The sequence below is a fragment of the Microcebus murinus genome, chromosome 5, assembly GCF_040939455.1.
Source record: "Microcebus murinus isolate Inina chromosome 5, M.murinus_Inina_mat1.0, whole genome shotgun sequence".
NCBI lineage: Eukaryota > Metazoa > Chordata > Mammalia > Primates > Cheirogaleidae > Microcebus > Microcebus murinus.
In genome coordinates, this window is record NC_134108.1 from 67,743,484 (window position 1) to 67,770,698 (window position 27,215).

The 27,215-nt window shown below is 35.6% G+C and overlaps 1 protein-coding gene across 5 annotated transcripts in view; it reads right to left on the reverse strand.

Annotated features, from left to right (window-relative positions):
• The window catches only part of ORC3 (origin recognition complex subunit 3), a 64,287-nt gene that overhangs the window by 15,904 nt on the left and 21,168 nt on the right, over positions 1 to 27,215 (reverse strand). For 4 of the 5 annotated variants that reach the window (XM_012750892.2, XM_012750891.2, XM_012750889.2 and 1 more), the window contains exons 9-13: positions 26,926 to 27,039; positions 24,033 to 24,166; positions 23,498 to 23,561; positions 10,549 to 10,665; positions 9,632 to 9,711 (exon numbers count right to left, since the gene is read on the reverse strand). In XM_012750892.2, the coding sequence (XP_012606346.2) occupies positions 9,632 to 9,711; positions 10,549 to 10,665; positions 23,498 to 23,561; positions 24,033 to 24,166; positions 26,926 to 27,039 (509 nt within the window). The remainder of the gene's footprint in view (positions 1 to 9,631; positions 9,712 to 10,548; positions 10,666 to 23,497; positions 23,562 to 24,032; positions 24,167 to 26,925; positions 27,040 to 27,215) is intronic. The other variant, XM_020287029.2, reaches the window with a different exon arrangement.

The following is a 27,215-nucleotide window of genomic DNA, read 5'->3' on the forward strand; positions in this document are numbered from 1 at the left end:
GACCACCACAACAAAACAAAAACAAAACAAACACACACAAAAAAACAATGCAAGCTGTGGATAATTATAGTATACTTTACTGTATGGTATGATTTAATATATATTTGTACCTAAAAAAATCTGAAATCTGTAGTGCAAATTGCTAATAGTGGGGAACTGGTTTTCAAAGTTATATAACACAGAAAAGTACTGTTATTTTTTCATTTAGATTACTAGTAGAGTGACTACAGCAAGCATTCTGGATAAACCAAATTGAACAAGATCACTTGAAAACTACTAAAAAAAATAAAAATTTTAACTCATTCCAAAACATTTGTTATATATAGCACCTCAAAAAAGTAAATATTGCATCTAGCTACTAGACTAGCACTTTTCAAAATGAGTTCTCAAACTGGGTTTCAACCCCTTCATCAGTCATGAAACCATTCAATTATTCAAGAGATATTTACTGAATGCCTGTTATATACAAAGCACTGTTCTGGGCATTTGAGGTATACTTGGTGAACAAAATCATTGTCCTCATGGGTAGGGGTGGTGGAAGAGGCACAGACAATAAACACTGTCTAGCTATCCATATCATGTACATGTTAAAAATCGATAAATATTATGGAAAAATATTGAGCAGAGTAAGGGGAGAGCCCCTACAGGGTAGGGGGCAGGTAGGTTTCAATTTGTAAATGGTTAGGACTTCATTGAAAAAATGACATTTGATCAAATATGTAACAAAGGAAGAAAGCCATATAAATATCTAGGAGAAGAGTTTTTCCTGGCACAGAGAACAATGGGTAGGTGCAAAAGCTCTATGGAGGGTATGTCTAGCATGTTCAAGAAAGAACAAGGAGGCCAAGGTGACTGAAACGCAGAAGGAGAATGTGCAGCAGGAGACGAAGTCAGAAGAGGCAATGGAGTGTGGTGAGTCATGCAGTGTCATCAATAGACTATGGCTTTTAATCAGTGAAATAGGAGTTAATGGAGGGTTTTGAGCAAAAGAGTGACATTATCTGACATATTTTAAAAGGACTATTCTGACTGCTGTTTTGAGAAAAACCTGTACAGGAACACCTGTGGAAGCAGAGAAACCAGATAGGAGGCTATTGCCATAACTCAGGTAAGAGATGAAGATGACTTAGACCCTGGTGGTACCAGTAAGATCTGATTCTTGATAAATTTAAAGGCAGAGCCCAGGCTTTTGGCTTGAAAAACTGGAAGGGTAGAGAGACTGCAGGAAAATTACAGGTTTCAGGGAGAAGATCAGGAGTTCAATTTTGGATATGTTAACTTTGAGATGTGTATTGGACAGCCAAGTGGAGGTATTAGGTAGATGGACAATTTGGCACTCAGGAAAAGGCATGGCTTTATTACTAAGCCCTAAGATAATGTATACTGTAATGTTAGGATACCAAGGAGAAGAGAAAGCATTAAAGGAGACTAAGAAAGAACATGCACTGAGGTAGGAGGAAACCAAGAGAGTAGAGTCCTGGAAATCATTACGAAAGGAGTAATGCCGGGCGCGGTGGCTCATGCCTGTAATCCTAGCACTCTGGGAGGCTGAGGCGGGCGGATTGCTCAAGGTCTGGAGTTTGAAACCAGCCTGAGCAAGAGCAAGACCCTGTCTCTACTATAAATAGAAAGAAATTAATTGGCCAACTAATATATATATATAAAAATTAGCCGGGCATGGTGGCGCATGCCTGTAGTCCCAGCTACTCGGGAGGCTGAGGCAGAAGGATCGCTTGAGCCCAGGAGTTTGAGGTTGCTGTGAGCTAGGCTGACGCCACGGCACTCACTCTAGCCTGGGCAACAAGCGAGACCCTGTCTCAAAAAAAAAAAGAAAGGAGTAATGAATTCTGTCAAATGTTGATAATAGGTTAATGCAAATGAAGATGGAGAATTGACCATTAGATTTTGGAACATGGAGGTCACTGGTGACTTTGATAAAACTGGTTTTGATGAAGTGCAAACACCTAATTGTTACCAGTTTAAAGAGAGAATTGGAGAAGAATTAGAGACAGTGAGACAATGCTTTCCACTTTTGGTGCAATCCAACTAACATTTTGTTTTAAAAGACATAGAATAAAATTGAAAAGAGAATATCAGAATTAAAAAGTATGAAAGCTACCATATGAGATTAAACAGAAAGGAAAAAAATGTTTAAGGTAGGTCCCACCAATGCTACAAAAGACCTATTTATCTTTAACTAACTTGATTAAGAAATGATTATATCACTATCAGATAGATAAATGGTTCAAAAAGGCCTGTGATACTTAATGTGTTAAAAGCTCTTTATAGTTGTCATTAAAAAAAGTTTTCTTGAGTAAGACAGAAAGAGAATCATTTAGCAATCATTAAAAGCAATCATCTTGCAGGGCAATGGAGTGTTCTGTTTCATCATACAAAAAGCCAGAAATTTTTGGGTGCTAATTTTATAAATGTCTGATTATGAGAACAGACCATACGGCAAAACTGGCCAATCCATGGCAAATGCAAAGATCTTCTGACTAATGAGTTCTCAAGTTCAAAACAGACATCATCATTATAAAAAGCAGCTTTGAAAAATATTTAGAACTCAAATCTGCAAATGTATCAATGAAGACAAAAAGAAAACAAAAACAAAAACAAACAGCATGTGAAAACAGCCTACTCACAGAGATCATTTTCTTCAAAGACTAACACAACAAAATAATTATATATGATCATAACAATAAAACAGAGACCAAAAGTATGTGTAACTCCTCTAAGCCTTGATATTTCATATTAGATGACACTTCCTTGGAGGAGCTGTCTGACCTCACGAACAGAGGTTAACTGTCCAGTCTGTTGGTTCCTTAGCACTCTAGTCCTCATCTGTCACAACTCTTACCACTCTATATTGTAGACATATTGTCTACTTGTCCACTTGAATCTCTCACTTGACCAAAATTCTGAATAGGTCATGGCCAAGGTCATCTTTGTCACTAGATCAGTGGCTCCACGAATCAAGCATTAAAAAAACATCTTTCGAATGGATAAACAAGGCAATGACCATGCAATGATAAAGAATTCCATGAACTCAGGCCCCTTCTCTAAGGTGTACAGTTCTCAAACTTGTACATCTTGGGGAGCTTCTGGAAGTCATGTTGCCCTTTGTAAGACACCATGTTCTTTTGTGGAACATCGCATGTCAAAATGAATAAATTTAATTCCATTATACAGTTGGAAATATTAATAAGCTAAAATACACATACTTTACTCATGCACTTTTTAAAGTACAGTCAACTCTCCATATCTGTAGATATTGGTGAATTAAACCAAATACGGATTGAAAATAATAGAAGAAAAAAGTCTGTACTAAACATGTATAGACCTTTTTCTTGTCATTATTCCCTAAACAATACAGTATAACAACTATTTACATAGAGTTCATATTGTATTAGGTATTGTAAGTAATATAGAGATGATTTAAAGTATATGGGAGGAGCCAGGTGCGGTGGCTCATGCCTGTAATCCTAGCTCTCTGGGAGGCCAAGGTGGGAGGATTGCTCAAGATCAGGAGTTTGAAACCACCCTGAGCAAGAGTGAAACCCCACCTCTACTAAAAATAGAAAGAAGTTAACTGGCCAACTAAAAATATATAGAAAAAATTAGCCGGGCATGGTGGTGCATGCCTGTAGTCCCAGCTACTCAGGAGGCTGAGGCAAAAGGATTGCTTGAGCCCAGGAGCTTGAAGTTGCTGTGAGCTAGGCTGATGCCACAGCACTCTAGCCTGGGCAACAGGGTGAGATTCTGTCTCTAAATAAATAAATAAAGTATATGGGAGGATGTGCATAGGTTATATGCAAATAAATACTGTGATATCTGTGGATTTTGATATCCTTGAGAGGTCCTGAAATCAATCCAGCCCAGATATCTAGGGATAACTCTATAACCATGAGTTCACAAGAAAGAAATAAAAAGCTGTCAAACTTTAGTTGATTGGTTATTTCTGAATTTTTGAAAATCAGAACTTAACTACCTATTAACTTTCTTAACTACCTATTTGTTTTACTAGCAGAAAAACAGTAGGCACTAAATGCTTAATAAAGGAAAACTTAAATACAAATCCATACTTTTTCTCTTTACTGAGATAAAAAACCATTGCCCACTATTGGCAGTGGAATACCTTGGATTATTGGAATCAATTTGAGATCAACTACCTAAAGCCATTCAGCTTCTCCACAAATAAAGAATTCTCCTTTGATGGCTTCATGTTTTCCTCAATTTTTTTGTTTACCCCCCTGTTATAACCCTTTGTTTTTTAGAACAGTGTTTCTCAAAGTATGGTTCCTAGACCATTTGTCTGAATGTGCTGGAGTGCTTGTTAAATGCAGACTCCTGCTGAAGCACCACACCAGGGTTCACAACAGTCTGATCAGAATCTTTGGGGAAAGAGCAGAAATCTACATGTTTAATACACCTCAGCTAATTCTTATGCACTCTAAAGCCTGAAAACCTTTACTCAAAAACCAGTAACTGTCAACATATTTTGCTTTAAATGGAGTTTCAACAATTCAGCTGACTAATTTCACCACAACCCTACAAGTAATTGTGAAGGACCTGATGCAAATTCAGGATTGGCATTCCCTTGTTCTAAAAGAAATAATATTTTAATGGTGCAGTCTTATATACCCTGCATAGATAAATCTAGATAATCATTAAGTTAGATTATCATATTAGGAAGCATATCATAGATTGTGGAGCTGTGTCATTTTTCCTAAGTAGATCTTTAAGTATCTAAAGTTGACCTGCAAAGTCAAGAAACAATACATTATTTAGATTCCAAATTTCTAGTCTCTTTCAACTAAGCTGGAGTGATCAAATGTTAATATTATTACTTGGGTCATGTTTCTTTTTAACTCAATGAAAGTTGAGCAGACCTGCTAATATATTACTGTTTAAGTCAAAAGCCTTACTCAGAAATTAGAATAATTCCTTTCAGCCTAAAGTAAATTCTTTCAGCAATCAATCAACTTCAATTTCTAAGTCTGTTTCTGTAGCAAGCTCTTAAGGTTACACTTGGGATAAGAAGACTAGACACTGTGGCTCCTTTCATTTATATGTCTGTCCTCTGTGCCAACATGACTAGTGCGGGGCGGGGGTGTGTGTGTGGGGGGTGATGTTTGAATCTACAGAAGCTTGCTCTGCTGGTTTCATTTTAAAATTATGGATACAGGCCAAGCGAGGTGGCTCACGCCTGAAATCTTAGCACTCTGGGAGGCCGAGGCGGGCGGATTGCTTGAGGTCAGGAGTTCAAAACCAGCCTGAGCAAGAGCGAGACCCCATCTCTACTAAAAATACAAATAAATTAATTGGCCAACTAAAAATATATAGAAAAAATTAGCCGGGCATGGTGGCACATGGCTGTAGTCCCAGCTACCTGGGAGGCTGAGGCAGGAGGATCTCTTGAGCCCAGGAGTTTGAGGTTGCTGTGAGCTAAGCTGACGCCACAACACTCTAGCCCGGGCAACAGAGTGAGACTCTGTCTCAAAAAAAAAAAAAAAAAAAATTATGGATTATACTCTGAACATGGAATACTAGCCACAAACCCATAAATTTCCTTTTATTATCACCTCTCAAATAATTGGAATAGGGATGAAAAATGCACTGGACTTTGAAGATTCAGATTTAAATCCCAGCTCTGCCAACTGCAGAAAAGTCAATGTTTCTGCCTTGATTTCTTTATTTGAAAGAAACTAGGATAACTCTACATGAGTAATTCTCAATTGATGGCGGTAGGAGACAGAGTCAATTCCCCTAAGAAGTGGGGCACATTTTTCATTATACCCAATCCAAGAATCCACTGCTATCAATATGAGAATGAAGTATTCTTCAGGTCCAGCTGATATATCATGTTCCTACAAATTCAGGACTCGATGATTTATATTAACCCTTAAAACCTTATTGTTTATATAAGATTTTGTGAATTTTTGAAGTCTGGAAAATTCTTGGTTTAGTGTTTGATTCCTAGATGACTGCTTAGAAATTCTCTCCAAAAGGAAGGTAAATTTTTCCTCTTAAGGTCTTTCATAGCTGACCAGGAAAAACAGCTGTATTCCTAACCTAGCCCCCCCTGCGTTAGCATCATTTTTACTATTTAATACTTCCTGTTCCTAAAAGGCTTTTTAACTTAAATATATCCTTATATAATGACACAGAGTTGAGTGAAAAATTAACCAACTCATATCCCATATAAGGACGGTCTTCATGCTCCAAGAGTTGATTGAATGAGGAAAGGCTACAGAACACATGCAGAAACACTGCACTCATGTCAAATTATGACATGTGTTATAAAGGCACATTAGCATGCTCCTCCTAACATCAGTGTCTGTTACATATACATTTTAAAAATAACTATGATATAAAATTTTGTAGGTCTTTTCTCACTCATGAACATCCGACATAAACATTGATCTATATTCTTACAAAGTCCGTGTAAATACTTTTTAAATGATCACCAAATATTTCATCAAGCAGATCTATAGTTATTTAAACATGTCAGCTTCCACATATAGGTTTAGCATCCTTATCTGAAATGCTTGGGACCAGAGGATGAGACCCAAGTCTAAACACAAAATTCATTTGTTTCATATATACCTTTTATACATGACTTGAAGGTAAGTTTACATAATATTTTTAGTAATTTTGTGCATGAAACCAAATTTGTTTACAATACACCATCAGAAAACAGTGTCACTATCTTAGCCACCCAGGCAGACAATCTGTGGTTGTGTGGCATCACTACCGTTCCTGACTCTGAATTTATATGCTACTGGTAAGCAATCATTTCCTTATGCTTATTCACACTTAAGTGCTTAACAGTAAAAAATATGACATATCATTAACACAGTGAAAAAATAATGTATTTAGGGAAATAATGCATTTAGTAAGCAGCATAGTAGTGCCACCACAATACCTGTAGCAGTTGTAAAACAACAACAAAAAACAGCAGGCTAAAAAAACTGTGTATTGTGTGCCTAAGTTTTGGCTGTGACCTGTTACATGAGGTCAGGTGTGGAAATTTCCACCTGTGGTGTCATGTTAGCACTGAAGTCTTGGATTTTGAAGCATTTTGAATTTCAGATATTCGGATTAAGGATGCTCAACCAAAAAGGATTTAAAAAAAAAATCCTTTAAGCTGCTTCTTACAAAAAAAGAACTGAAGTTGGAAATTTTATTAGACTATGTTTCTAATAATGCTTTATCAGCTTTTCTTTCCAAAGAATCAATCAGTGATCATTTTAATCTTTTCCCTAATGACTTGAAGTTTGAAGACAAGCAATGAAGAATGTTTGGTCTCCTGAATTCAGGTAATGCCTATTGAGAATGCCTAAACTAAAAAGTGTCCTTGATCTCTTGTCCACATTTAATCTGTACAAAGGAGAAAGAACTAATTCCAGTTGGAGGTTCCAAATTCCATTCCTCTTTTATAGGGACCAGATTCTTGCCTCTCCTTGCTGTAGATGCTCTATTTGATTCCTAGTGGTTTTTACATTCCTACGCTTTTGACTGCCTATGTTTCTGACTCCAGCTTATCAAAATGACTAAAATCTCACTTTCTACTTTTTGCTTCTGCTTTACTCAGTTTCCCAAATCCATATTTTAGATTTTGGCAAAGAAAAGTAGAAGGTATAACAGCTTTGAAGTTAGACCTGGAGTAGAATCCCGGTTCCATCACCAGCTAAGTAATCTCGGGCAAGTAAGTGACTTAATCATTCTCTGTGCTTCAGTTTCCTCAGGGAAAAGTATGGCTAGTAATATCTACCATAAAGGTGTATTATTAGTATTGGATTAGAAAATGTACTGAAAGTACTTAATATAATGCCTGGCATACAACAAGCCTTCACAAATGGTGGGTACTATCGTCACCGTTACTATTGTTGCTCATGTTTCCTTATCCTACTTTAGAATCGGCATTCTTCCTATCCAAGTACTAATCAGGCCTCACTCTGCTTAGCTTCCGAGATCACATGAGATCAGGTGCATTCAGGGTGGTATGGCCATAGACAGAATTGGTATCCTTAATCCCTGACTGTACCCCAAGATTACCAGTGCCAGAGAGATTCAGAAGGAAAAGAATAAGTTCCTCCCTGACAAAGGGATCTATGAATTTGGGAACAACTCCCTGGAGAAGGAAGACAATCACTGATAGCGAAGGTTAAAGGAGAAATAGGTGTGTTTACTTGAATAGAAGGCAAAAGAAGGCTCATAAATATTTCAGCTGAAGTAAGTTTATAAGTACATAAAAATGTCTTATTGGGATTTTAAAAAATGAAGTAAAACAATTTTTCAGTGGCAATCTAGTTTCCATGGGGAGTTATTTTTCCAGATAGCATGAAATTATTTTCCTATCTAAGCTGCACCTGCTAGATCACTAATATTTGTATTATTCAGTCTCTGGACTTAAAGTGTTTTCAGTGCGAATTTTCTTCCTACTGTGCCCATCTGTTCTTTTCTTGTGAGTCCAGAGGAAAACCAAAACTTATTAAATGTTCAGTGTTTAGATGCTTTATAATATTTTCATATAAGCATTTACATCCACTGAAGAAAATTACAAAACTTTGTGAGGAAACTTAGATCACACTTGATTTTCTTTTCTCACCATCCAAGTGGTCATTATTATTATGGAAGACTAAAAAGTCACCATATGTATAAGAAGTAAAGCCAAGAAATACAAATGATAACTTTAAAAGGCATATTTGTCAGGGACAGTAAGTGATCTTTGATACTAATAACATTAAGATATCTTATTTATATAATATTAGATAAATAATTTATGAATTATCCAATGTTGATGTGGTAGAGCCACCTTAGGTGGTGGAAGACATCATGGCCACTGACTACTCCCTGTTGCTCTTATTCAAGGTCAGCAGTAATCACTGGGTGCCTATCAACCAATGATGCTGTTCCTCCACTCCACTCAACAGGTCAGGGCCATGGTGAGCTCACTTTCTATGATGTCCCTGCCATGATGTCAAGCTGGCTGGATTCAAATGATCCACAGCTAAGCTCTCCTAGTGTGGTGTAAATATTTTACCACAATCACAGGTTTTCCATTAAAAATCACAAGTTCAAATACAAGGTAAAACCTGCAAAGAAATGGATGGCTGCTACATTAAAAACAGCATAAGCTGGCCGAGTGCGGTGGCTCACGCCTGTAATCCTAGCACTCTGGGAGGCCGAGGTGGGCAGATTGCTCAAGGTCAGGAGTTCGAAACCAGCCTGAGCAAGAGCAAGACCCCTTCTCTACTATAAATAGAAAGAAATTAATTGATCAACTAATACATATAGAAAAAATCAGCCGCGCATGGTGGCGCATGCCTGTAGTCCCAGCTACTCGGGAGGCTGAGGCAGCAGGATTGCTTGAGCCCAGGAGTTTGAGGTTGCTGTGAGCTAGGCTGACACCACGGCACTCACTCTAGCCTGGGCAACAAAGTGAGACTCTGTCTCAAAAAAAAAAAAAAAAAACAGCATAAGCTACAAGCATAAATTCAAGATATATACAAATATTCTTAGACACAACATGACTACTTATAAAATTCTTTGGCAGGCAGAGTTCTAGAAGAAGGTGCTACTTACTGGCAGGCTTAGAGCAGACAAAAACAGAAAAAAATATTACCTCAATAGCTGTAGGGCAGATGCATACTCCTCTGAAACCCATATGTTCTTTTCTAAACATATGCAGTACAACTCTCTGATCTGTAAGTGAACAGCACATTCGTGAAGAACCAAAAGTGACACACCAAGTATATATAATACTAGTTTGGCAAAATCATAGATGATCAACACATGTTATTAAAAATAATTTTCTTTACATGACAATAGATTTGGCATATATAACATGGATCAGGCCTTATAAGAATACAATTTATATAAAAGTAAAATAAGACTATATTGAGATTCACTGGTATCACTGGTTACTCTGCAATAGGGAAATGATAAAGTGAGAAAAAGGCTCATTGAAGTCTCAGTAGCAGAAATCACTTCATAAACAAGTCATTTGTACACACTGATATTTGTTCTCTAAAACTTTTAGTTAAGGATGTAAAGATTTAGGAATATAGAATTCTTCCATTAATATCTACTCTACAGATGGTTCATAAGTTTATGGTACAATACAAAAGTCAGCTGATCATATTTTTTCAAGGGGTAGAAGTACCTCTTCTCTGTTAACTGTTGGTGCAATGCAAGGTTAACCATTAAGCATTTTGAGATTGCTTTTTCCAGTTAATGAAGAGTAGAGAACCAGCTCTCTTAGTGTAACTTGTGACAAAGAAGTATTAATATAGGAAAGTTTAAATGCCTCAGCACAAATACATCGTAGAACAAGCAACACCCCTGGGATTCATGTAGCTGTGGCCATCAGACCTAAAAACATTGTTTCAATTATATGTGTACAGCTAGAATGGATTTAGACTGTACTCTTCTAATAACTGAATCCATTTCAAATTCTGATGCCTGAATGTTACAGAAATCAAAGCAAGAAAGTACTAATACTTCTACTTTATAGATTCCAAATGAAGAGGCTTTGGTTACCTGTCGACCCAGTGGGTACTTGGGAAGAGAAGAGGTGAACTTATGAAGACATCTCAAAACCAGAAAGTAATTCTTATGGTAAACATGCAGGTTTTCTAATAATGATTGTGTTTCCTCCTAAAAAAATCACAGAATACATTATTTAATATGTATGTCAGCTAATAAAAGAGCATAATAATAAAATCTACTTTGTGGATATACATTAATATAATTTCTGGACAAATGACAATTGAGAAGATTCAGAATTACAAATTAACCTTCTTAATTCATGAAAATTTGAAATACACATAAAATCCAGGATACAGCCTGGGTATTTTTCATTTGGTATTAAGTCTGGTGATATTTTATACACACCAGAATTGATACTGTAATTTAGTCTCCCGGTATCTCCAGCATTCCCACAATACACTGGCTGCCCCCAGAATTATTATACAAGTGTGCAAGAGAGCACCTTATAAGATGCCTGCCTGTGCCAATCACCTGGTTTGTGCCACAGTGAGGGAAGGTTCGTTATCATCCATCTCACTAGCATCAGAAGAGTGAGAAGATCAACAGAGAGCACAGTACAAATCTAGCAGTTGCTGAAGTTCTGCTTCTGATGTATGCTTTCTCTAAAGTATTGCTAGACTGTGTTTGAAGGCAAAGATAAGATTAGGGCAGAAACACCACAGGTGATTCTGATAAATCCCTGCCTCTTGTTGAGAATATCCAATATTGGTTTTATTCACTTTACCAATTAGGAAAAAAAAAGTGAAAAAGAGAAATCTGAAGCCAATAAGCTTTACAATTTAGAATATAGCAAGTACAATATGGGGGATAGGGTCTTAAGAAACCTATGGATAACTGATCTCACAAATCAGTTTCAAAAGTTTTTGTGGTGGAGTTGGTGTACTGTTTTCCAGAGCCTCCTGAAACAGTTTAGAGATGATTTTAAAACACTATATCCTATCAAGCATTTTCCAGGCCTTAATTCCTCTTATAATTGTGTATTTATGTAACACTTTCTTAAAAGGATTACGATCTATGGCATTATCTTCAAATTTTTTTCTCACTTAAGAAGTCAAAGGACTTTAAATACTGGGCTGTGTCTTTCTTTCAGTAAGATCTTACAGATATCCATTATTTTTAGTGGTCAGCCACACAATAAATAGCTCAGATATCAATAAATTCAAGCAAATTTAACCTATATAAAGCAATAAATACATTTTTTCTAAATTCTGATTCACTTAGAAATCAATTCCTTGGTCAACATGGGTCATTACTTGAAAGCACAGGGCAAATGAAAGAAAAGCTTTTAATAACAAAAGGTTTTTTTCTTCCCATTATTTGAAATGATTGATAATTTAAAAAATCTAGGTCTCCTATCATAACAAAAGTAGCCATAATCAAAGGGTAATCAAAGCACCACTGGGAGAGTATACTTTAACTCTATTTTTATTGTAAGCTATAAATAACAGAGATTGCATCAAGCCATTACTTGATGTATTCTTAAATGGCTTTTAAACAGGGGGGATATTCTAAAAATGAAATCTATTACAGACTAATAATCATACTTCATGCTACTTGCATAATGTGGTTTTTTACTTTGTGGAGTAATTGTATGTACAAGTAACTGGGTGTTGCCATAGAACTGAATATCTTCAATGAATTTACTTGGATGAAGGGAGAAAAGAAATACTTTACATTGTATAATGTTGCACACTTAAGGAACTATGCCCTGGAATAAATGTGAGATGAGGAATATGAATATGTTTTTCTCCCAGGTGGTCTTAGTTCCTTCATACTTCTCACTGTGTGGCACATTCCTGTACTGAGTAGAGTTTATCATTTAAAAAAAATTTGGGGTGGTTGTTTTTTTCATACAACATGACAGACTATTTCATCTGATGCTCAACTGAGGACATGAAGGTCTGGTTCCAACATGGGAAAAATCTGGCTATGGTAGACTTAATGAGAGAAGGTCTGTTGTACCTTTCCAAGGGATTTTTCCAAAGTAATTTTTTTCTTTTATCCTCAGTCTATGGAACAGAAATCAGAAATAATTTTGACCCTCCTACATCTTTGCCTTATGTGCAGACTTTAGAACCTGCTTACGAAAAATTCCATTGTTATTTATATTTGTGTTATCAACTGCAACAGAAAACATCACAAATGATTACCATTTTCTTCTAAGTTCTCTATCTTACTGAGATACATATTTGCAAATATGTATCTGCCTTTATTTATCTAGGACAACAGTTCCCAGTGCCCTTTACGGACACTATTTTATAACTTAAACCTGTAAAAGGTTTTGATGTATGAGAAAATTTCCCACTTAAGATGTTATAGCAGGATCACACTATACATATGTGAAAATAAAGCCTGTTGAAATTTAATCCTACTTCCCATTCATTTAATTTTTCCTCGGACATATTTTCTGTACACTAGTCATAGCTGTCACCATTTCATAATTGTATTTAGAATGATTCCTTTCTATAGAGATACACTTTATCTAGTAGTATGCATTATTTCCCAAAGAGATGTGCTTTCTCTATTCTTTTTGAAACATAAAGAACTCATGGTCTTTAATGATTTTTGATACAGATAGAGGAATAGAAATATTTCTCTGCTGTAAGAAAAAGAGCACATATATATCAGCCTCTTCACTATTCCTCAAATATAGCAGACTTGCTCCAACCTCGGGTCACTTTTACTTTGATCTTAGAATTCTCTTCCTTGCCAAGCTCTGTAACTTCCTTTAAGTCTTTCCTCAAAATTCACATTCTCAGTCAGGGCCTTATCTAATATATTAACTTCTCTTCCCACACACATGGAATTTTATACTGCCCTTCTCTGCTTCATTGTTTCTCTTTGGCACTTACCACTAACAGATATTTTACTTTTATATCTTGTTTACTATGTGTCTCCTTAATAGAATGTAAGCTCCATTAAGGCAGGAGTTTTGCCTATTTTGTTCACTCTCTTAATCTCAGCACCTAGATTAATATCCGGCACATACTAGGCTTAAAAACTATTAGTTGAATGAAGAAGTACATTCAAGAAGATCAAAACTCAGTCTCTCTTCTAAATAAGAGCAACCATTTTGTTGTCTCACTAGTTGTGGCCTAGATTTCCTAATTTTTCAAAAGAAGACAGGATGGGTGTGATGACTCACGCCTATAATCCTAGCACTCTAAAAAACCAAGGTGGGAAGGTTGCTTGAGCTCAGCCTGAGCAAGAGCGAGACCCCTTCTCTACCAAAATAGAGAAATTAGCCAAACATGGTTGTGCGCACCTGTAGTCCTAGCTACTCAGAAGGCTGATGGAGGAGGATCGCTTGAGCCCAGGAGTTTGAGATTGCAATGAGCTACAATGACACCATTACTCTCTGGCTAGGGTGACAAAGTGAGGCTGTGTCTCAAAAAATCCCCACACTTATATTAGGTTGTGAGTTGCAACTCAATGTGCAATATACCCTCTTAAATCAGTCACAGTCAACCTCATCAATCCAGTCTTGTATTTATTCAAAAATCATTCATATATTATTGTTTATTTATATGACAGGGCCCCTATCATTACTGAGCAAGTGGCTTTCTTTGGAAGAGAAGCCAATATATATGTAAAACTTACACATAGAGGTAAAGAAAAAATGGCTAGGCAGAATTATATCTGCTATGATGCTTTGCTTTTGCATTTATTTCTCTTTTACTTTCCATAGTATTTATCACTTTTTTTTTTTTTTTTATTTGAGACAGAGTCTCACTTTGTTGCCCAAACTAGAGTGAGTGCCATGGCGTCAGCCTAGCTCATAGCAACCTCAAACTCCTGGGCTCAAGCAATCCTTCTGCCTCAGCCTCCCAAGTAGCTGGGACTACAGGCATGTGCCACCATGCCTGGCTAATTTTTTTTTTTTCTATATATATATTAGTTGGCCAACTAATTTCTTTCTACTTATAGTAGAGACGGGGTCTCGCTCAGGCTGGTTTCGAACTCCTGACCTTGAGCAATCCGCCCACCTCAGCCTCCCAGAGTGCTAGGATTACAGGCGTGAGCCACCGCGCCTGCTTATTTATCACTTTTGTACCTATAATTTCATATATGGGGTGAACAGTGACCCCAAGAAGATTAAACAAAGTATGTAAAAACAGCCATAAATTTTTATAATTTCTTTTCAATCAATTCACTAATTGTTAAAAGCTGGTAAAAAAAAAAAAAGACTATACTGAATTTTAGGATTAAGAGAGATCAGCTGCCTAAGAATACATCATTTTCTCATTTATCATTAGTATGTTTGATGGAGACTTGACTTTTGGTATAACTAAGCCTTGTTTTTCTCATTAGGAAAAACTTTTGGCTGGCAGTATTTTTCAGACTTGACTTATCATATTACTACTATCTAATAGAATGACAAATCATAGCTTTCTCTTGGCTCTTATGTGGCATAAGTGCTAGTCTTTCATCTGTCTCTGCTTTTTTTTCCTCAGTATTCCTACTCCACCAGTTTAGATGAGGAGAAGCACTTGATGAAAGGTTTAGATTTAAATTATTAATTCCTGACATACTAGGCTAATGCCTAGCTGACTTGATCAAATTTGTTTTCCATTTTCCTTCTCTTTTCCATTTATTGTTTTTTCTAAGAGATTTTCTCCCTCTGTCAAAAGAAACTAGGTCTGTCAAAAGAAAGAGAAAGAGGTGAGGGCAAAGGTTAAAGACAAGTCTCCATCAAACAGGCTCACTCCTGTAATCCTAGCACTCTGGGAGGCCAAGGTGGGTGGATTGCTCCAGGTACGAGTTTGAAACCAGCCTGAGCAAGAGTGAGACCCCGTCTCTACTAAAAATAGAAAGAACTTAATTGGCCAACTAACATATATATAGAAAAAATTAGCTGGGCATGGTGGCGCATGCGTGTAGTCCCAGCTATTTGGGAGGCTGAGGCAGCAGGATCGCTTGAGCCCAGGAGTTTGAGGTTGCTGTGAGCTAGGTTGATGCCACGGTACTCACTCTAGCCTGGGCAACAAAGCGAGACTCTGTCTCAAAAAACTAGTTGGGCAAATAGGTATAGAGACATGAAACTTAACCAGTAAGAATAATAAAACTTTAAATGCCACCTATAAGCTACTGAATCTAACTTTTCCACATAGCATAAAGATTTTTAGTATTTCATCAGTTGTACATGGCCTTCTAATGTCCCTCCCTAGCTTGAAGTTCCTAGTGATATCTCCTACAAACGTACATGGTTCAGTTAGCTGGATTTTTAAATTTAAAAGTACACTTTAAAAAAACTCATTCCTGAAGTTTATTAAATTCAAAACTGGCATATAATTTTGAAGAAACTAATAGGTCTGTAATTTGGAGGGAGTTAAAGGTTTTTAAAAAAATCTTTAGTCCAGTCAAAGAATAATTGAGCTGAATCATTTGTTTAGGTGGGAATTTAACAGATTAGTTCTACACTTAAGAAAATTAGGTTCCATCCAAGTTGTTACAAAAAAAGAAAAAAAGAAAAAAAAATTTAAAAAAAAAGAAAAAAAAGAAAATTAGGTAATAGGAAATAATAACAAATGCTTCCATCTAGGGAGTCAGGCTAGTTTGGTAGTTCTCAAAGACTGGTTTCCAGACGTATCAGCATCAGCATAACCAGAGACCCTGCTAGAAATGCAAATTCTTGGGCCCCATGCCAGAACTATGAAATCAGAAACTCTGGGGATAAAGCCCAGAAATCAGTGTTTTAACTAGCCCTCCAGGTACTTCTTATGCACACTAAAGTTTGAGAACTGCTAGTTTAGTTCATCAGGGCAGAAAGCAAAGCATATTCTTAGGGCAAAACAGTCAAGATACAAAGAGCGTAAATTTCTTTGATGTATACTTTGAGGTCTATCTCTTAGAAAGCTGAGTATAGAAAATGGGTACAAAATGAGAAACTCTAATTGTCGGCATGTTTATACAACTATGATAACATAGAAATATATACAGCATGTATAATACATAATATATATAAAATGATACATTCATATTGCTATCTAAATTTTCTATGATAGCAGAAAAGTCATAACAGTAATATTTATTATTTGCATTTATGAAAGTTTTATTGTTATAATTGTTTTCAACTCACTTTTACTTGCTGAACAAACTCTGCTTGTCACTAACCATATGAAGAAATTGTACTAAAAATTAGTATCCTACTCACTTTCACTTGCTGAACAAACTGCTTGTCACTAACCATATGAAGAAGTTGTACTAAAAATTAGTATCCTACTTTATATATAAGAAAATTGAAACTTAAGATAAGTGATTTTATTAAATACACATAGCTATTGAGCAGCTGTAATTCAAATATAAGAATTGTCAGATCAAGATCAGAATTTTCCCCTATTATTGTGCAGTATATATAATTGATTGTCATGTGTTCTCACAAAAATATAAAAAGAGAAGCATTAAGATGTACAAAGAAGAACTGGTACCAAGTCTGCTGAAATTCTTTCAAAAAATCAAGGAGAGAATCCTCCCTAATTTACTCTATGAAGCCAGTATCACCCTGATACTAAAGCCAGTAATGGATGCAAAAAGAAAACTATAGACCAATATACCTTATGAACATAGACACAAACATCCTCAATAAAATACCAGCAAACCTAATCCAACAGGACAACAGAAAGATAATTCCCATAATCAAGAGGGTTTTATCCCGGGGATGCAAGGATGGTTCAACATATGCAAGTCAGTAAACGTGATTCACCATATAAATAGAATTAAAAACAAAACCATATCATCATCTCAATAGATGCAGAACAAGCATTCAAAAACATCCTACATCCGTTCATGATAAAAACCCTTAACAAATTAGGCATAGAAGGAACATACCTCAAATTAATGAAAGCCATATATGACAAATCCACTCTCAATATCACACTGAGTAGGGAAAAGTTGAAAGCATTCCTCCTAAGAACCGGAACAAGTTATTATACAAGGATGCCCATTCTCATTACTCCTATTCAACACAGTAGTGGAAGTCCTAGCCAGAGCAATCAGGCAAGAGAAAGGACACAAAGGACAGCCAAATTGGAAAAGAGGAAGTCAAATTATCTGTTTGCTGATGTTTCTTATACCTAGAAAACCCTAAATGCTCCTAGATTTGATAAATAAATTCAATCAAGTGTCAGGTTACAAAATCAACATACATAAATCAGTAGCATTTATAAACACCAATAACAACTCAACGGGGAACCAAACCAAGAACTCAACCCATTTACAATAGCTGCCCCCCAAAATTAAAATATCTAGGAATATAGTTAACTAAGGAGGTAAAAAATCTCCACAAGGAGAACTATAAAGCACTGGTGAAAGAAATCGTAGATGTGACACAAATGGAAAAACATACCATGCTCATGGACTGGAAGAATTAATATTGTTAAAATGACCATACAACATATTGAATGCAATTCCCATCAAAATACCAATGTCATTTTTCATTTATCACAGAACTAGAAAAAACAATCCTAAAATTCATATGGAACAAAAATAAGAGATCATATACCTAAGCAAAAAGAACAAAACTGGAGGTATCACATTAACCCAACTTCCAATTATACTACAGGGCTATAGTAACCAAAATAGCATGGTACTGATATAAAAATAGACACAAAGATCAATGGAATAGAATAGAGAGAACCCAGAAATAAAGCCATATACCTACAACCAACTGATCTTAGACAAAGCAGACAAAAATATACACTGGGAAAAAGACACTCTATTCAATAAATGGTGCTTGGAAATTGGATAGCCATATGCAGAAAAATGAAACTGGATCCTTATCTCTCACTACATACAAAAATTAACTCAAGATAGATTAAAGACTTACATGTAAGACCCCCAAACCATAAGAAATCTAGAAGAAACTCTAGGAAAAACTCTTCTACACATTGGCTCAGGCAATAAAATTATGACTAAGACTCCAAAAGCAAATGCCAACAAAAACAAAAATGGGAAAACGGGACTTTAATTAAAAAGCTTCTTCACAGCAAACGAAATAATCAATAGGCCAAGCGTGGTGGCTCACGCCTGTAATCCTAGCACTCTGGGAGGCTGAGGCAGGCGGATGGCTTAAGGTCCAGGAGTTTGAAACCAGCCTGAGCAAGAGCAAGACCCTTTCTCTACTAAAAAAAATAGAAAGAAATTAGCTGGACAACTAAAAATATATAGAAAAAATTAGCTGGGCATGGTGGTGCATGCCTGTAGTCCCACCTACTCGGGAGTCTGAGGCAGGAGGATCGCTTGAGCCCAAGAGTGGGAGGTAACTGTGAGCTAGGCTGACGCCACAGCACTCTAGCCCGGGCAACAAAGTGAGACTCTGTCTCAAAAAAAAAAAAAAAGATCAATGGAGTAAACAGACAAACTACAGAATGGGAGAAAATATTCACAAACCATTCATCTGACAAAGGAATAATATTCAGAATCTACAAGGAACTCAAACAACTCAGTAAGAAAAACAACCCCATTAAAAAGTGGGCAAAAGACATGAACATTTTTTTCAAAAGAAGACATGAATGGCCAATAAACATATGAAAAAATGCTCAACTTCACTAATCATCAGAGAAATGCAAATTAAAACTACAATGAGATACCATCTTACTCTAGTCAAAATAGCCACTATTAAAAAGTCAAAACACAATAGATGTTGATGTAGATACAGTGAAAAGGGAACAATGACATGCTTTTTATGGTGATATAAATTAGCACAACCCCTAAGGAAAACAGCATGGAAATTTCTCAAAGAACTAAAAATAGACCTACCATTTCTTCTAGCAATCCCACTACTGAGTATCTACCCAAATGAAAAGAAGTCATTATATCAGAAAGATAACTGCACTTGTACATTTATCGCAGCAAAATTCACAACAGCAAAGATACAGAATCAACCTAAGTGTCCACCAACTGATGAGTGAATAAAGCAAATGCGGTGTACATATATGCCATGGAATACTACTTTGCCATAAAAAATAATGAAATGTCTTTTGTAGCAACTTGGATAGAACTGGAGGCTATTATCCTAAGAGAAGTAACTCAGGAACAGACAATCAAATATCACATGTTCTCTTTTATAAGTAGGAGGTAAACTATGGGTATGTATGGTCCTGCTGAGTGGAATAACAGACACTGGAGACTCCAAATGTGCTAAGGTGAGTATGGGTGAGGGATGAAAAATTACCTATTGGGTACAATGTACATTATTAAGGTGATGGGTACACTAAAAGCCCAGATCTCATTGCTGTACAATATATCCATGTAAAAAATTGTACTTGTACTCACTAAATATATTGAAAGTTTAAAAAAAGGAAAAAAAGAAAAAGTAAACAGTTTATGATACATTGGGGTCTGAGAAAGCATACTTACATTTGCCTTTTATTGCTGGATTTCTGTACTTTCCCTATTAGGGCCTAATTAGAGAAAGAAACATGTTCTAATAACATGTTTTCAATATTTACTTACAAACATGTTTTTCTGTCAAACTCATTCATTGAAAGAAAACAGTTTATGATGCATCTTAAAGAAAGCATGCTGGCTGGGTATAGTGGCTCACACCTGTAATCCCAGCACTTTGGGAGGCCAAGGCAGGAGGATCACTTGAGTCTAGGAGTTTGAATGCAGCCTGAAAAACCCCATCTCTACAAAAAGTAAAAAAATTTAGTGGGGCGTGGTAGTGTGCTGGAGCCAGCCGGCAACGTGCGGCACCTAGAGTTAGGGGGCGAGGCTGAGAAATAAAGAGACAACAAAAAGATGGGGACAGGAGGACGGAGTCCTTGGTGACTGCCGTGCCTCGTTTATTTCAGTTGCTATATTTATACAGATAAGAACAAAGGAGAAGTGAAATGCAATGGAACACGTGGTATATGTCTTCATTAAACCAGAAAACAAAACAGTTCTTGTTTCTTTCAACCTTACATCACTTTGATAGCCCTTTCCCTCACTTAAACAGTTTTCTAATCTACAACTTAACTTTTTTCTGATATCAAAAAAGCTACAAATACTCAACTATGATCACTCAGACAGTTCAAGGAAAAGAGCACCCAAGCGTAATTAATAATTCTGGGAAAGGAGTGTGCAGGGTCTGGGGGGGGGGGGCTATAAGCTACGAGGGCTGTGTGCACAGGATTACTTCAGTGACCTTCTATAACTGCTACTGCTATCTCCAGCACCCTCCGTGAGCTAGAAGAAAGGCCAAGAATGTCAGAGCTCTGAGTTAAGGCGCCAGGTGCTATGTCTCAAGGACCCCAGTGTTCCGGGCAGCAACCGCACTTTAACTCTCCCGTGTTCGGGACAGCTCCCAACAGTAGTGTGCATCTGTAGTCCCGCCTACTTAGGAGGCTGAGCCAGGAGAATTGCTTGAGCCCAGGAATTTGAGGTTACAGTGAGCTGTAATTGGGCCACTGTATGCCAGCCTGGGCAATAGAGTGAGAGTGTATCTCTAAAAAAAAAAAAAATTAATTAAAGAAAAAAAGGAAGCATGCTTACATTTGTTGTTATTGCTGGATTTCTCTATTTGGCATACTAGGACCAAATGGAGAAAGAAACATGTTCTATTAATAATAAGATACTAAAGGTTAGCTTAGAAAAGTGTTTCTTTGTGAAACACTTTCACTCACTGAGAGAAAACAACTTAGGATGAATCTTTAGGATTCATGCTTACATTTGTCTTTTATTGCTAGATTATTCTCCCTGGGCCCAGTGGAAAAATCAACATGTTCTAATAACATTAAAACAGAGAAGCATTATAATTATAATGAGAATAAAATGTTAAAAAATTAATTGTTTTCATAGACATCTTCTGTCTTTTGAATTTAGTAGGTAGCCATACAGGTAACTTTTTCAGGTTAAGGGTACAAACCTTTTTGCTCCTTCATAGTTTTCATTGTGTAAGTCTCAAAAAAATATGCCCTTAAATGACAAAATATGCAATCCTAAAGTGAATACAGCAAAGAAAATAACAAACAGGGGTCACAGTCCAACAAGTATAGTATAAATAAATGCTTCAAAAATATACAAAAAGTCACTAAAAAGCAGAGATAAATGTCAGGTTATTTCTATAATAGACTAACCTAGACATCTCTCTCTTTGTCATCTCAATGGTTAAAAGTACTCTAAAAAAATCTATTCCTGGCATCTGAAACTGCACTCTCACAGAAAAGTCTAGCAGGAAATGCACGTTGCAACTAGCTGACTCAGCAGAGAGCTAATCTAGCTAATCTTAAAAGACTCAACAAACATGTACACATTCTTTCCCATTGGTTCTTAAATTTCCTCTCTATCAAAATAACCTACACTGGGGTCTGCGAACCTCCTACACTGCTCTGAAATGGTTACAGAGATTAAAATGCTTACTGAACCCAATCTAGAAGTAATTTTATATTATGGCCCAGTATGGATTCTGCATTAGAAACAATGTCTAATAAAAGCCATTCTCAATATTTTTTGAGAATTTAGGGTGGAGGTAAATTAGTGTTTAGAACTATACAGAACATATGCCCTCTAGAATTTCACATTTTAAAAAATACTTTTAAGTTTTTAAATTGATACATAAAAATTGTCCATATTTTGGGGATATAGGATCTAACGAATTTTATTCAAAATGTGAAAATAGCATGTATAAGCAAAACTCACACTTAGCAGTACAGCTTACCTTAAATCTCATCTTAATTTTACTACAATTTCCTAACAACTTTTCCCTAAAACAGGCACGAGGAGTAAGAAAATAAATGTGACATTTTGCAAAATGCATCAGTTTAAGGGATTTATTTTTAAAAAATGGAGGTACATACATTCAATAAAATGCTATGGCACCCTTCAGTACTAATAAGGAATGATTTCCAAGATTAAGTACAAAACAAAATAAGGTACAGAATAGTGTGTATAATATATTTATCTTCTGTAAGAAGGAGGAATGCCCAAAATATATATAATTACTTGTATATATGGAGACTATCCCTAGAATGATACGTTAGAAACTAGTAACACTGGCTATCTATAGGGAGGGGAAGGGGTAGTTAGAAGAGAGATGAAAGGAAGCCTTTTTTTTTCACTGTATCTTTGCCTTTTGAAATATGTACCATGTCCAAGTATTATTTATTTAAGGGAAAAAAAAACCCTACCTTCTTTCGATATTCTCTATGTTATATGGTTAACTGATAATTTTCTAAGGTCATTACTTCTTTCCTGGCATTATATTACCAATATATAATGATATTTCTTCAAATCTAATCAGTACCCCACCTAGCAGTTGGTACCTAAGCTGCTTGACTTCTATATGCTTTTAGTTACGACAGCCTTTAAAATGAGACTGCCTGCATATTCCAAAACTGCTACATGGAGAGATACACATAGCAGATCTCTATAGACCTAAAAGTGCTTTTTTTTGAGACAAAATCTCACTCTGTTCCCCAGGCTAGAGTGCAATGGTGTCATCATAGGTCACAGCAACCTCAAACTCCTATGCTCAAGATATCCTCTTGCCTCAGCCTCCGAGTAGCTGGGACTACAGGCACACACCACCACGCCCGGCTAATTTTTTCTATTTTTGGTAGAGACAGGGTCTTGCTATGCAGCTCAGGCTGGTCTCAAACTCCTGGCTTCAAACAATCCTGTATTCTTGGCCTCCCAAAGTGCTAGTTTTACAGGTGTGAGCCACTGTATCTGGCCAAAAAAAGGGTGCTTTTAAAATAGACCACAAGAGAAACTAGGTGTTCTAATTAATAATTTTTCCTGATTTTAAAAAAAGTCTTGTATTATAGAGCTAGGTTTTGTGTCATCTTTAATACTCACATTCTTGACTCTCAAGACCCAGTACTTCATTGTACAAATATTAAGATGTACAAATGTTTTATAAAATTAACTTGATAAAATGTTATGCACATATTCTTTTTCATGAAGGAAAATATTAATAAAGAGAATGAAATTCAAATAAACACATTCACATTCCTACCTTCAAATATTTCTCATTGGTCAATAGTGCAACTTGCTTTTCTGAAGCTTGATTTTCCACGTACCTAGAATTTTACCATCCCATACACAAAAAGAGAAAATTAGGCACTGTACATATTTAAATAGCATACTGGGAAAAAGAACTACCTAGATTGGTGGCCACATTTTTTCATTTCCTCTCAAAATTAAATGCAAGATGACAGTCTTAGTTTAATGGTAATTTTTAACTCCTTCAATCAGTTGTACTTCATAGTTTACAGGTCTAATCATAAATAAAGGACAGAAACCCATACATAGAAAATGCTATTTCTAAAAAGTAACTGCAAAGAACTTGCAAGTTATGTCCCTTTGTAAAAATATTTTTCTTTATGTCAAATTTTCAAATTCAACAAAGAAAATTCCACAATTAAAATTTATTTATTTATTTAAAGGTTATCATGCCTCTCCCTACTTCAGAAATAAATGGATCTGAGATCCTTTATTTTGTCCCAAACTTCAGTATAAGATGTGTTAAATATATACTTCTTGTTTTTTACCTCCTAAATGATGGAAGACGTCGAATGTTTTCACATTGATTATCTGATAAAAAATTTATTCTTCTCTTGGCTTCTGGGAGATTACAGCACAGGACACTTAGCGGCTGGGAATAGAAATGCTCTAATAGAGAAAGCTGAAAGAAATGTGAAGATTAAATATATTTATTATATTTTGGCAGTAAATTTTTTGCCTTATGTCTGCTCAATTTTAAGGTTTCTTTTTAAAGAGCAGAAGTATTTATGGCACTAATATATTTAATATTGCCACAATAACACTGTAAAAACACATAAATGGCTATATAACTCTAATATTTTAAGGCTACAATTTTGTGGACAAGGTCAGAAAATGGCAATCTCTGAAATACAAACTAAAAGAAACTAATATAAATAAATAGATTAGCTATCTGCAGAAGCAACTCACGACGATTATAAATGTGAGGATGGTACTGAGCTGTGACCTAAGGTGCCCCAGTACTTATAAGAAAATATTAATACCAATCTAAAATCAGGGTACAAACTGGTCTGTTACAATAAATAAAAATGCTACAATGGTAGAAGGTGTAAAATTTATCTTTTCAACTTTAGTTGTTTTCCATCAAGGAAAATATGGTAGAGTATCTGGTAGATGCCATATTCTAATAATAGAATATGCTGTGGGCTCCACAGAAGTGAGGATGACATTTTCCAGACTTTAACATAACTTTCAAGATATAACTCATGAGACTATCCAAATGTTTATTATTCTGATTCTAAGCAAACTTCAGCATAACCAGTTTGGTTTTTTCAGATACCTTAATACTGGAAAGATGGTTTCTTAGATAGTGCAGAAAACATATTCTGGTCACTACAAAATAGCATTTTCCCATCACAAATTAATAAATTAGCATACTATGTTATACAGGTTGGTATGAATCAACAATCTTGATATGCTAGAGGAAAACCTCCAAAATACTCCAGTCTGTAAGGCTGGAGGCAAAGGGCCAGCCTAACTCAGAAACAAGTACAAACTAGAAAGCAACTGTTCATGTTAAGTGCTAACTTATTTTTGTACATATTGACATAATTTTGTTTCTTATCTTTTCCAATTTATGAAAGTGATAATATTTATTCCAATGTTAATACTACTTTTTAGACATGAGAAAAATAAAAACCAAACAGGATAAGGGACTTGCTGGAGAAGAGAATGGGAGTAAGTTATATCAGTTATAGTAGAGCTATAAACAGAATAAGAATGCATTATTATTCAGCTATTTTATTCAAGTGTTTTTTTCAATATCTGGATTAATTAATAAGTTGGTTAACAATATATTGACCTAATGAGGGAAAGGCTCATTAAACATATGGCTTTAACTATCACCTTTTAATAATAAATACTAAATATCTCTTTCTAGTCCAAATCTTTACATGTACATAGCATGTAAGCCTAAGCATCAAATCTTTATATCCAACATACCCTTAAGTTAACCAAATATAAAAAGAAACTCATCCTTTTCTCAAAACAAGCTTGTCCTCTCTGCTTAGTACTTGGTTCAGAGTAAACTCTTATTAAATATTTAACAGGAGTAAATAAGTGAATGAATGAAATGAAATGGGTAAGAGAAGTAATTTAAAAAGTTATATCTCAATATCACTTAAGTTCACATATTGCTAAGGTAAAAAATGTTTTCTTTCTTTAAAATACTCTTTTTAAAAAGTTGAAGGTAAAACAAAAAAGATACATATTGGCCACTATAGTATTTTATGTGGTGGAAGAATACATGTGAGAAATAATTTATAATCTTCAAAGCACTACACAAAGATGAAATATTATCAAATTGAACTTTTTCACTAAAGTTTACTAATATATAGGTTTTAATGAACTAGCCAACTGGTATGTGTTCACGACTACACTTGCTAAGATAATTAGGTAGTTGCCAAGAAAAGAAAATAATATTAACTTTTAAACAACTAAAGATGAGAGATCTTTTTTAGATTAGGACAGAAACTATGAAGCTAAACTGCTGAATTAGCTTCTGGCAATTCATGCAACCCTAGTGAAAATAAATTCCCAGTATGTAAGAATAAATATAAATGTATAAATGAATAAACACACACATACAGGTGAGATCAAATTGCAGTCTGCAACTTATTTTTTGTTTTGTTTTATTTTTTGAGACAGGGTCTCACTGTTTTACCCAGGCTAGAGTGCAGGGGCCTCATCACAGCTCACTACAACCACAAACTACTGAGTTCAAGAGATCCTCCTGCCTCAGCCTCCCAAATAGCTAGAACTATAGGCATAAACCACCACATCTGGCTAATTTTTCTGTTTTTTGTAGAGACCTGGCCTCACTCTTGCTCAAGCTGGTCTCGGAACTCCTGAACTCAAGCAATCCTCCTGCCTCAGCCTCCCAAAGTGTTAGGATTACAGGAATGAGCCACTATGCTCAGCCTGCAACTTATTTTTGTATGGTCCAGGAACTAAAAATGTTTTTTATATCTTTAAGGGATTATTAAGGAAGACACAGAAGCTGCAGCAGCAATCACATGTAGCATGTGAAGTTGAAAATATTTAATATCTGGCCCTTTACAGAAGTTTACTGACCCTTTATATGTAACATTTCCTAGGTAGAAGGTCCTTAAGCTTTCATCAGATTAAAATAAAAGTGCCTTCTTTTTCATGCCCAAAATGCTTAAGAATCACTGGAATGGAGAGAGGTCTTCTTCCATTATTGATACCCTAATTAACATATTCTTTACATTTTATTGCAAGGTAACGAAGGAATGGTAGAACCTAGATTAAAATAACTTGAATGGGCATTTAAAAGGTTTTATCATACTAAATAGTCTGAAATAACATGCAAATTATTTAGAAACAGCTTGCGAATTTTTAAACCCATTAGTCTATTCTTACCTGAAGTCCTTTTATAAAGTTTTGAATTGAGAAATCATGATACAAAAAGATGTTGGTCAGAACCTGTAACACTTTTTCACTTATTTTAAAGGGAAACTGAGTTGTAAGAAGTAGCTGAAAGACATTAAGGTAGGAGAGATACTTCTTGTTAGTCTTCATTCTTCATAAATATGAAGCATAAACAAAGAATAATACTAAGACACAGTAACTATGAAAGCTGTAATAGTAGCTAGTTATTTTTTTTTTTAGGTCAAGTATCAAGAAAAATTTTAAGTAAATTCATATAATAA